This window comes from Colius striatus, chromosome 9 (assembly GCF_028858725.1).
Source record: "Colius striatus isolate bColStr4 chromosome 9, bColStr4.1.hap1, whole genome shotgun sequence".
Lineage (NCBI taxonomy): Eukaryota > Metazoa > Chordata > Aves > Coliiformes > Coliidae > Colius > Colius striatus.
Window position 1 is genome coordinate 12,618,731 of NC_084767.1, and position 12,820 is coordinate 12,631,550.

Genomic DNA, 12,820 nt, shown 5'->3' on the forward strand with positions numbered 1-12,820 from the left:
AAGATCAGCCAGGAATGCAAGTTCACAACACTGGTAGCAGAGCAGGAACACGAAAAGGTGCTGCTTTGGCTCATAGTCCTTTCCCTTGAACCATTATGATAGAATCACAGAATGGTAGGGTTGGAAGACACCGTTAAAGATCATCTAGTCCAGCCCCCCTGCAAAAGCAGGTCAACCTAGATCAGGTTGCATAGGAACATGTCCAGGCCGGTCTTGAAGACAAAATTACAATACAGGAAGAAAACAACACAGGCAAAGACTGCAAAGCATTCCTCTGAGAAAGTGAGAGCCAAACACAATTGTCAGGGAGGTGGAAGTAGATGCACAGGGCCCATGAACATCCTGAAATACCTCCAAAACCCAAAAGCCCTCAGAACCTCTGGGCTCAACCTGACTCACAATAACTCCCACCCAGGGGCTGGGTGAGAAACAAGGGCTAGGACAGGAAAGGAGCACACAGGTATGGGAAAGGGGCAAGGAAGACTGTAGCACTGACCGTGTCCAGGAGAGCCGATGGATCCGGCTGCGTCTCCTTCGCCGCGGGGCCGGGCGGCGGCGGTGGGAAGTTGGGACTGAAAACCATCAGGTCGCTCTTGCCCGCACCGTCCGCCACGCACAGGCTCCGGCTCTGACGCTGCGAGTACGACCAGCTCCCCACTTCGCTGGCGCACACCAGCGTCGTCGGACCGGGCCCCGACAGCACGGCCGCCCGCGGCACCCACCGAGACGCCCCGTACAGCACCACCGCCAGCAGGAACAGGCTCGACACCGCGCAGATGGCCACCACCAGCCACACGTTCGTCGACGACGACGACGACTCCGCGCCGCCCTCCACGCCCGACAACGGCCGCAGCCCCGGCCGCCCAGAGCCCGAGCCCGCGGCCGCCAGCGCCGCCTCGGCGCCCTCCAGCAGCGACACGCTCAGCGTGGCCGTGGCCGAGCGCGACGGCTCGCCGTGGTCCCGCACCACGATCACCAGCCTCTGACGAGGGCCGTCCGCCTCCTCCAGCGCCCGCAACGTGCTCACCTCGCCGCTGTACAGCCCCACGCGGAACGGGCTCTTCCCACGCGGCTCCAACAGCTCGTACCGCAGCCACGCGTTGTAGCCCGAGTCCGCGTCCACCGCACGGATCTTCGCCACCACCTGCCCCGCCGGCGCCCCCCACGCCGCCCACGCCCACAGCGACCCCGACGCCGCCTCCAACGACGAAGCCCCACCCGCGTCGACACCCACGCCCGCACCGCCGCCCGCAGACGGCAGCAGCGCCGGCGCGTTGTCGTTCTCGTCCAACACGAACACCTGCACCGTCGCGTTGCCGCACAGCGGCGGCTCCCCCGCGTCCACCGCACGCACCTCGAACTGCAGCACCTGCACCTCCTCGTAGTCCAGCGCCTGCAGCGCCCACACGCGACCGCTCTCCGCGTCCACCGACACGTAGCTCGACGCCGGACGCCACACGCCGCCCGACAACAAAACCCCGCCGACAACGCCAACGCCGCTGCCGCCCTCCCACACCGAGTAGCTCACGCGGCCGTTGCCCGCCTCGTCCGGGTCCCGCGCCCACACCCGCGCCAGCTCCGCCCCCGCCGCGTTGTTCTCCCGCGCCAGCACCGTGTACACGGCCTGCGCGAACGCCGGCGCGTTGTCGTTCACGTCCGACACCGGCACCCGCACGCCGAGCCTGCCGCGCAAAGGCGGAGACCCGCCGTCCTCCGCACGCACCTCCACCTCGTACTCCGACACCCGCTCCCGGTCCAGCGCCTCCCGCAGCACCAGCGAGTACGAGCCCGCGAACGCCGACACCAGACCGAACGGCGACGACGGCCACACCGAGCAGCGCACGCGCCCGTTCGCCCCCGAGTCCCGGTCCGACACGCTCAGCAGCGCCACCACCGTCCCCACCGACGCGTCCTCCGGCACCGGCACCGACAGCGACGTCACCCGCACCTCCGGCGCGTTGTCGTTCACGTCCAGCACCTCCACCAGCACCTTGCAGTGACCCGACAGAGGTGGTGTTCCCTTGTCAGACGCTTCGATTTGTATCTCGTATGAACGGACGTCTTCGAAGTCCAGGGCGCCCGTCAGACGGATCTCCCCTGTCTTCGCGTTCAAAATGAAAAGGCTTAATCCCTTGGGAGGAAAAGCATTGCTCTCACTGAATGTCATTTCGCCATTGCTTCCAACGTCCGGATCTGTGGCGTTCACCTGCGTCACCAGCGTCCCTTCGGCAGCGTTCTCCAGCACCTGCACTTTATACACCGACTGGTTGAACTGGGGCGCGTTGTCGTTCGCGTCCAGCACCGAGATCACCAGCTCCATCGTGCCCGTCAGCGACGGACGGCCCCCGTCACTCGCCGTCAACACCAAACGGTGCTCAGCCATCGTCTCGCGGTCCAGAGGTTTTGTGAGCACAAGAAACAGAGATTCTCGGTATTCTTCACTCCGCTGTAAATCCAGACTGAAGTGCTCGTTGGGGCTGAGTGTGTAGGAGAGTTGTGCGTTGGCTCCGATATCTGCATCCGACGCGCCCTCCAGTGGGAAACGGGAACCCGGCAGCGACGATTCCGCCATGCTCAGGTTTTTCCGGCCGGCGGGGAAGATCGGAGCGTTGTCGTTGATGTCGGTGACCTCCAGCTCGATGTGGAACACGCGCAGTGGCCGCTCCACCAGCACCTCCAGCCGCAGCACGCACGGCGCGCTCTTCCCGCACAGCTCCTCCCGGTCCAGCCGCGAGCTCACCACCAGCGCCCCGCTCGCCCCGCTCACCTCCACGCTCGCCCGCCGGCCCTGCGACACCAGGCGCAGACGCCGCGCCTCCGCCTCGCCCGCCTCCAGACCCACGTCCTGCGCCAGACGGCCCACCACCGTCCCGGGCTCCGCTTCCTCCGACACCGAGTACCGCACCTGACCGCCGCACAGCGCCCACGCCGCCTGCACCACCAGCACCCGCAGCACCGGCCCCCAGCACGCGCCCATCGCCGCCGCACCGGCCCCGCACGCCTCTCCCCGCAGCCGCCCGGACGCGCCGGCTCTCCTGCGCGGCCCCCGCGCTCACAGCCGGGCTCTCCGCCGCACCGGGGCGGAGCCGCCTCGCCGCTCCGACGCCGTTTCTGAGCCTGCAGCGACACCGTGTGCTGCTCCGCCGCCTCACACGCTCTCCACCGCCGCTTCTTTTTTCTCTCTCCTGCCTTGTTTGCCTTTTGCTCCCATTGATTCCTTCCTTCTCGTTTCCTTATTTCTTATTTATTCTTTTCTATTTTCTGCATTTATAGAGTTCTTTTTCTCTTTTTTAATTCTTCTTTATTATTATTGCCGTGTGCTAGTGCTTACTTCTCTTTCCTTTCTCTTTCCACCCCTCTCACCATTCGCCTCCGCTTCTGAGGCAAAGATCATCAAAGTCGGAGCCTCAGTGCTAATTACGTGGGCGCGGTACTCTAACCAAAGCGAGGACTCTCAGGGACCACATTCCTTCAGCGATAGCAGGGAAGGTCGGTCCATTCCCTCCGTGCCCTTTAGTGTCTCTTCTTTCCTTCTTTTGTTTCTTCCTACCTTGCCCTTTACCTGCATAGAATCCTTCCTTTCCTGATTAATTTCCTTCTCCCCTCCTTCTTTTTCTCTGCCTCTTTCAATCTGATCTTATTTTCTTTCCTTATGTCTTCACTTCCCCGTCCTCTCCTCGTCTCCATCATCTTCTTTTGATCCTTTTCCTTTCTGTTCTTTTTTTTTCCTTTACCAAAATGTTTTCCAGATGCCTACACCCTGCTCACAGGGACATACAGCCGTGCCCATTGTCAAAGGCTGCCATTCCTCTTCCTCAGTACTCTTGATCATGCCTGGCTGTGTTCCCTCCACATAACATCACTACATGCTGGTAGTCGCCTCAGTCACCCTTTCCTCTTCCTTACAACGTTTCATTTCTTTTGTTGTTTGTGGTTTTGTTCGGGTTTTGTTTTGTTGGGTTTGGGGTTTTTGCATGGCTTTTGTTTTCTGCTGTTTTTTTCTTACTGATCTCTTCTCTTCTCTTCTCTTCTCTTCTCTTCTCTTCTCTTCTCTTCTCTTCTCTTCTCTCATCCTGATTCTTTCTTGCCCTGCTGTTCCCTGTCTTTGCCTCCCCTTTTCTTCTGCTTCCATCCTTGGATCTGCAAAGCACGGACCGGCCATCTGGGAAGAGTTCTGATTCCTCTTCCCTACCACTTTCCATTCCTCTCCGCAAGGAACAACCTTGCTGATTGCTTATGATCCAAGTACCTTCAACTTCCTCTCCTTTCAGGAGGAAGGCCACACTCTTCAGCTCCCATTCTTCTCAAGGACCCAACAAATACCACAGCAAGGCAATCACATGGCATAAAACAGCTCTCCTACGTCAGAACAGAAGTCGCTACCCTCTGAAACACAAGCCCAAGCCCCAGCTTCCTGGACTTCTAACAAAACAGGCTCTAAAGAGTCCAAACAATGCTGGGCAGTTGTCATTAGGGAACCCAAACCCTTTGCAGCCTGGCACAAAAATCCTCCAAGCACAGGGCAACCAGAGCTCCCAAACACTCCTCACACGCTTTGCTGAAGAGTTCTTCTTCCTGACTCATTTTACACCTGCACAATCAACGGCAATCTCTTGCTTCTCCTTTCAGACCAACACAGCAAGACCCTCAGTACCCAGAAGCATTAATCTCCACACAATATCTCAGCTGCAAAACCACTCGCCAAATGCCACCAAGTTAACCAACCCCACAGTATTTTCACTGAGAACTTCCATCCATTCCCACCACATCCATTCTGAGAAACACATTACGGTCCTTACTCCGTTTCTCCATGCTCTGCCACCTGCTTACCCTGTGGCTGGAAGAAGCAAGAAAGGAATGAGGGTAGATAGCAACTTTGTTGGTCCCAGCATAGAATCATTGACTATCTAAATTTGGAAGGGATCCATTTGGGTCCTTGAGTCCTAGTCCCAATCCAGTCAATCCAAGATGAAGATACCATGACTAAACAGGAACAAAAGCCCATCTGTGTCTCAGACTCGTCTTCTTTATGTAGAAGCAACTTACCTGAAGCATCACTGATTGCTATTTCAGAACAGAAACAATTTCAAAGCAGGGAAATTAGTATTAAGGGACATTGTCTCTTACACATCTCTATCAGAGTGGAACCGCAGGGACACCTGAAAGCTAAGGACATTCTCTCCACATCAACTTCAGCCTGGGACAGGGCAAAAGCCATCCTCAGCACCAATGGAAAATTATCCAAATGGCTACAACCTGACAGCTACCACAATTCAGCATCTTATGTCATCTGCTGTTACCAACACAGTACCAACATTAAAGATGGACAAATAAAAGGGTGGGAGTTTTTGTAAGAGGACAGAAGAAAAGCAGAGAATCTGTTTCTGCTGTATTGAAACACTTTCAGAGAACAAGAGTGTACAAAGATATGCAGAACTTCTGGAGGTCCTGAGTGCATCTTGGGCAAATTGCACTGTCTGTGGAACCTCCTCTTGAGGTTGTCTATAGGAATCCTCTGTCTTCAACCCTGGAACCTAAGCAGACATTCTCCAGTTCTTACCCCATGCCACAGGTTGCATTTCATTCATTAGGCAAGACACTTCCTCACTCAAGACCACACTCATTCTGATGCACACCCAGGTCCCTCCGGGTGCCACTCACAGCATCACTGCCACAAGACCACAAAGTCTTCTCTAAGCACAACCCAGGCCTTTGCCCATCCTCAGCTTCCCTCACAACTGACACAAAGAACACATGGAGGGGTGCAGAACTCTTCATTTTCTGGCAGGTTCTTCCTGGCTGCATAAACTTCACCCTGAATACTTTGGGCCTTTTCAGCAATCTCAAATGGAAACACCTTACAGCTGCACATAAGAAATGAGTTCTTAAGGATTCTGGGATTACAGCTCTGATCCCCATCCACACAGGTTTTATTCTCCTAGAGACTATAATTCATGATTAAGTGAACACACATGGGTGATATCAACTCTGTGAGAGAACTTGTACCATAGAACACCAGGCCAGGGCTGCTGAGGACGGTTTGCCTTGTATGTGCCAGACAACAGAAGAAGCCACATGTGACAACAGGACACACCATCACAACCAAGGCAACCTGTGCAAGTGCACAAGTAGGGGAAGTTGAGCACACAAAAATTAAACTCATGACCTCACCTGCCCTTAAACACCCTGCCTGAGGATGAACAGAGAATGATGTCAGGACCAACAGCTGTGGAAACTGCTATCAGTGCCCACCACTGCACAAGGACAGCAGACTGAAGAGCTCCCCTCCCACAACACCTTTCCCAAAACAGGAGTCAAAAAGCTCATGACCAAATATTGAGCACTCTACATGTCAAGCTCTCTTACCAACACATTCTCCACAACAGGCAGTGGCAGCACAAGGCTCCATGGGACATGTTCTCAAGACATCATCCCCCATTCTTTTCTTACAACATGGGTCTTTGTCTTCCCAAGGTTTTTTGATTCAAGGCCACACTTCACATTGGGACATGCCCAAGCTTTACTCACTGTCACTGCCACACTCATTCCCATGGACATACAACATTTTTTTTTCCCACCTCTTGCAAACCTTTCACTCCACCTCTTGCAGACCCTTCCCAGATGTAAAAACCCACACACAGATGGCACAGACCCCTCAGCTTTGGCAAAGATTCAGCAATTTCAGAGACAAACATGACAGACCTCAGAGCAATACCCATTGTAGAGGTCCTGTTGAAACAACACTGATGGCAACAGGCATTGAGTTCATGTTGACACTGCCCAACCCACACCATGGTGAGGACTCCAACATAGCAAGAGCCATCTGCCGTGTAGCAGAATTTGGATGGGTAGTGGCCTTCTTGCAAAAAAGATGGTTTCCAGGGAATGTGTAACGGTGCTGCTGCTAATGCATGTATTGAAAGATTATCAAAACCATTCATTGCACATTAAGCCATCCTACATCAAGATCAGACAGGAATGCAAGTTCACAACACTAGCAGCAGAGCAGGAACACGAAAAGATGCCGCTTTGGCTCATAGTCCTTTCCCTTGAACCATTACGATAGAATCATAGAATGGTAGGGTTGGAAGACACCGTTAAAGATCATCTAGTCCAACTCCCTTGCAAAAGCAGGTCAACCTAGACCAGGTTGCATAGGAACATGTCCAGGCCCGTCTTGAAGGCAAAATTACATCACAGGAAGAAAACAACACAGGCAAAGACTGCAAAGCATTCCTCTGAGAAAGTGAGACCCAAACAGAATTGTCAGGGAGGTGGAAGCAGATGCACAGGGCCCATGAACATCCTGAAAGACCTGCAAAACCCCAATGCCCTCAGAACCGCTGGGCTCAACCTGGCTCATAATACCTCATGCCCAGGGGCTGGGTGAGTAACAAGGGTGAGGATAGGAAAAGCGTAAGGAAGACTGTGGCACTGACCGTGTCCAGAAGAGCCGAAGGATCCGGCTGCGTCTCCTTCGCCGCGGGGCCGGGTGGCGGCGGCGGGAAGTTGGGACTGAAAACCATCAGGTCGCTCTTGCCCGCGCCGTCCGCCACGCACAGGCTCCGGCTCTGACGCTGCGAGTACGACCAGCTCCCCACTTCGCTGGCGCACACCAGCGTCGTCGGACCGGGACCCGACAGCACGGCCGCCCGCGGCACCCACCGAGACGCCCCGTACAGCACCACCGCCAGCAGGAACAGGCTCGACACCGCGCAGATGGCCACCACCAGCCACACGTTCGTCGACGATGACGACGACTCCGCGCCGCCCTCCACGCCCGACAACGGCCGCAGCCCCGGCCGCCCAGAGCCCGAGCCCGCGGCCGCCAGCGCCGCCTCGGCGCCCTCCAGCAGCGACACGCTCAGCGTGGCCGTGGCCGAGCGCGACGGCTCGCCGTGGTCCCGCACCACGATCACCAGCCTCTGACGAGGGCCGTCCGCCTCCTCCAGCGCCCGCAACGTGCTCACCTCGCCGCTGTACAGCCCCACGCGGAACGGGCTCTTCCCACGCGGCTCCAACAGCTCGTACCGCAGCCACGCGTTGTAGCCCGAGTCCGCGTCCACCGCACGGATCTTCGCCACCACCTGCCCCGCCGGCGCCCCCCACGCCGCCCACGCCCACAGCGACCCCGACGCCGCCTCCAACGACGAAGCCCCACCCGCGTCGACACCCACGCCCGCACCGCCGCCCGCAGACGGCAGCAGCGCCGGCGCGTTGTCGTTCTCGTCCAACACGAACACCTGCACCGTCGCGTTGCCGCACAGCGGCGGCTCCCCCGCGTCCACCGCACGCACCTCGAACTGCAGCACCTGCACCTCCTCGTAGTCCAGCGCCTGCAGCGCCCACACGCGACCGCTCTCCGCGTCCACCGACACGTAGCTCGACGCCGGACGCCACACGCCGCCCGACAACAAAACCCCGCCGACAACGCCAACGCCGCTGCCGCCCTCCCACACCGAGTAGCTCACGCGGCCGTTGCCCGCCTCGTCCGGGTCCCGCGCCCACACCCGCGCCAGCTCCGCCCCCGCCGCGTTGTTCTCCCGCGCCAGCACCGTGTACACGGCCTGCGCGAACGCCGGCGCGTTGTCGTTCACGTCCGACACCGGCACCCGCACGCCGAGCCTGCCGCGCAAAGGCGGAGACCCGCCGTCCTCCGCACGCACCTCCACCTCGTACTCCGACACCCGCTCCCGGTCCAGCGCCTCCCGCAGCACCAGTGAGTACGAGCCCGCGAACGCCGACACCAGACCGAACGGCGACGACGGCCACACCGAGCAGCGCACGCGCCCGTTCGCCCCCGAGTCCCGGTCCGACACGCTCAGCAGCGCCACCACCGTCCCCACCGACGCGTCCTCCGACACCGGCACCGACAGCGACGTCACCCGCACCTCCGGCGCGTTGTCGTTCACGTCCAGCACCTCCACCAGCACCTTGCAGTGACCCGACAGAGGTGGTGTTCCCTTGTCAGACGCTTCGATTTGTATCTCGTATGAACGGACGTCTTCGAAGTCCAGGGCGCCCGTCAGACGGATCTCCCCTGTCTTCGCGTTCAAAATGAAAAGGCTTAATCCCTTGGGAGGAAAAGCATTGCTCTCACTGAATGTCATTTCGCCATTGCTTCCAACGTCCGGATCTGTGGCGTTCACCTGCGTCACCAGCGTCCCTTCGGCAGCGTTCTCCAGCACCTGCACTTTATACACCGACTGGTTGAACTGGGGCGCGTTGTCGTTCGCGTCCAGCACCGAGATCACCAGCTCCATCGTGCCCGTCAGCGACGGACGGCCCCCGTCACTCGCCGTCAACACCAAACGGTGCTCAGCCATCGTCTCGCGGTCCAGAGGTTTTGTGAGCACAAGAAACAGAGATTCTCGGTATTCTTCACTCCGCTGTAAATCCAGACTGAAGTGCTCGTTGGGGCTGAGTGTGTAGGAGAGTTGTGCGTTGGCTCCGATATCTGCATCCGACGCGCCCTCCAGTGGGAAACGGGAACCCGGCAGCGACGATTCCGCCATGCTCAGGTTTTTCCGGCCGGCGGGGAAGATCGGAGCGTTGTCGTTGATGTCGGTGACCTCCAGCTCGATGTGGAACACGCGCAGTGGCCGCTCCACCAGCACCTCCAGCCGCAGCACGCACGGCGCGCTCTTCCCGCACAGCTCCTCCCGGTCCAGCCGCGAGCTCACCACCAGCGCCCCGCTCGCCCCGCTCACCTCCACGCTCGCCCGCCGGCCCTGCGACACCAGGCGCAGACGCCGCGCCTCCGCCTCGCCCGCCTCCAGACCCACGTCCTGCGCCAGACGGCCCACCACCGTCCCGGGCTCCGCTTCCTCCGACACCGAGTACCGCACCTGACCGCCGCACAGCGCCCACGCCGCCTGCACCACCAGCACCCGCAGCACCGGCCCCCAGCACGCGCCCATCGCCGCCGCACCGGCCCCGCACGCCTCTCCCCGCAGCCGCCCGGACGCGCCGGCTCTCCTGCGCGGCCCCCGCGCTCACAGCCGGGCTCTCCGCCGCACCGGGGCGGAGCCGCCTCGCCGCTCCGACGCCGTTTCTGAGCCTGCAGCGACACCGTGTGCTGCTCCGCCGCCTCACACGCTCTCCACCGCCGCTTCTTTTTTCTCTCTCCTGCCTTGTTTGCCTTTTGCTCCCATTGATTCCTTCCTTCTCGTTTCCTTATTTCTTATTTATTCTTTTCTATTTTCTGCATTTATAGAGTTCTTTTTCTCTTTTTTAATTCTTCTTTATTATTATTGCCGTGTGCTAGTGCTTACTTCTCTTTCCTTTCTCTTTCCACCCCTCTCACCATTCGCCTCCGCTTCTGAGGCAAAGATCATCAAAGTCGGAGCCTCAGTGCTAATTACGTGGGCGCGGTACTCTAACCAAAGCGAGGACTCTCAGGGACCACATTCCTTCAGCGATAGCAGGGAAGGTCGGTCCATTCCCTCCGTGCCCTTTAGTGTCTCTTCTTTCCTTCTTTTGTTTCTTCCTACCTTGCCCTTTACCTGCATAGAATCCTTCCTTTCCTGATTAATTTCCTTCTCCCCTCCTTCTTTTTCTCTGCCTCTTTCAATCTGATCTTATTTTCTTTCCTTATGTCTTCACTTCCCCGTCCTCTCCTCGTCTCCATCATCTTCTTTTGATCCTTTTCCTTTCTGTTCTTTTTTTTTCCTTTACCAAAATGTTTTCCAGATGCCTACACCCTGCTCACAGGGACATACAGCCGTGCCCATTGTCAAAGGCTGCCATTCCTCTTCCTCAGTACTCTTGATCATGCCTGGCTGTGTTCCCTCCACATAACATCACTACATGCTGGTAGTCGCCTCAGTCACCCTTTCCTCTTCCTTACAACGTTTCATTTCTTTTGTTGTTTGTGGTTTTGTTCGGGTTTTGTTTTGTTGGGTTTGGGGTTTTTGCATGGCTTTTGTTTTCTGCTGTTTTTTTCTTACTGATCTCTTCTCTTCTCTTCTCTTCTCTTCTCTTCTCTTCTCTTCTCTTCTCTTCTCTTCTCTTCTCTTCTCTTCTCTCATCCTGATTCTTTCTTGCCCTGCTGTTCCCTGTCTTTGCCTCCCCTTTTCTTCTGCTTCCATCCTTGGATCTGCAAAGCACGGACCGGCCATCTGGGAAGAGTTCTGATTCCTCTTCCCTACCACTTTCCATTCCTCTCCGCAAGGAACAACCTTGCTGATTGCTTATGATCCAAGTACCTTCAACTTCCTCTCCTTTCAGGAGGAAGGCCACACTCTTCAGCTCCCATTCTTCTCAAGGACCCAACAAATACCACAGCAAGGCAATCACATGGCATAAAACAGCTCTCCTACGTCAGAACAGAAGTCGCTACCCTCTGAAACACAAGCCCAAGCCCCAGCTTCCTGGACTTCTAACAAAACAGGCTCTAAAGAGTCCAAACAATGCTGGGCAGTTGTCATTAGGGAACCCAAACCCTTTGCAGCCTGGCACAAAAATCCTCCAAGCACAGGGCAACCAGAGCTCCCAAACACTCCTCACACGCTTTGCTGAAGAGTTCTTCTTCCTGACTCATTTTACACCTGCACAATCAACGGCAATCTCTTGCTTCTCCTTTCAGACCAACACAGCAAGACCCTCAGTACCCAGAAGCATTAATCTCCACACAATATCTCAGCTGCAAAACCACTCGCCAAATGCCACCAAGTTAACCAACCCCACAGTATTTTCACTGAGAACTTCCATCCATTCCCACCACATCCATTCTGAGAAACACATTACGGTCCTTACTCCGTTTCTCCATGCTCTGCCACCTGCTTACCCTGTGGCTGGAAGAAGCAAGAAAGGAATGAGGGTAGATAGCAACTTTGTTGGTCCCAGCATAGAATCATTGACTATCTAAATTTGGAAGGGATCCATTTGGGTCCTTGAGTCCTAGTCCCAATCCAGTCAATCCAAGATGAAGATACCATGACTAAACAGGAACAAAAGCCCATCTGTGTCTCAGACTCGTCTTCTTTATGTAGAAGCAACTTACCTGAAGCATCACTGATTGCTATTTCAGAACAGAAACAATTTCAAAGCAGGGAAATTAGTATTAAGGGACATTGTCTCTTACACATCTCTATCAGAGTGGAACCGCAGGGACACCTGAAAGCTAAGGACATTCTCTCCACATCAACTTCAGCCTGGGACAGGGCAAAAGCCATCCTCAGCACCAATGGAAAATTATCCAAATGGCTACAACCTGACAGCTACCACAATTCAGCATCTTATGTCATCTGCTGTTACCAACACAGTACCAACATTAAAGATGGACAAATAAAAGGGTGGGAGTTTTTGTAAGAGGACAGAAGAAAAGCAGAGAATCTGTTTCTGCTGTATTGAAACACTTTCAGAGAACAAGAGTGTACAAAGATATGCAGAACTTCTGGAGGTCCTGAGTGCATCTTGGGCAAATTGCACTGTCTGTGGAACCTCCTCTTGAGGTTGTCTATAGGAATCCTCTGTCTTCAACCCTGGAACCTAAGCAGACATTCTCCAGTTCTTACCCCATGCCACAGGTTGCATTTCATTCATTAGGCAAGACACTTCCTCACTCAAGACCACACTCATTCTGATGCACACCCAGGTCCCTCCGGGTGCCACTCACAGCATCACTGCCACAAGACCACAAAGTCTTCTCTAAGCACAACCCAGGCCTTTGCCCATCCTCAGCTTCCCTCACAACTGACACAAAGAACACATGGAGGGGTGCAGAACTCTTCATTTTCTGGCAGGTTCTTCCTGGCTGCATAAACTTCACCCTGAATACTTTGGGCCTTTTCAGCAATCTCAAATGGAAACACCTTAC

The 12,820-nt window shown here is 56.1% G+C and overlaps 1 protein-coding gene across 2 annotated transcripts in view; it reads right to left on the reverse strand.

Annotated features, from left to right (window-relative positions):
- The window catches only part of LOC104561891 (protocadherin alpha-C2), a 112,631-nt gene extending 102,495 nt beyond the window's left edge, over positions 1–10,136 (reverse strand). Inside the window, exon 1 of one of the 2 annotated variants that reach the window (XM_062002298.1) lies at positions 7,440–10,136. In XM_062002298.1, coding sequence (XP_061858282.1) covers positions 7,440–9,920 — 2,481 coding nt within the window. In that variant the 5' untranslated portion in view covers positions 9,921–10,136. Of the gene's footprint in view, positions 1–496; positions 3,194–7,439 lie in introns of those variants that run through there. The other variant, XM_062002299.1, reaches the window with a different exon arrangement.
- Between the last annotated feature and the right edge of the window lie 2,684 nt (positions 10,137–12,820).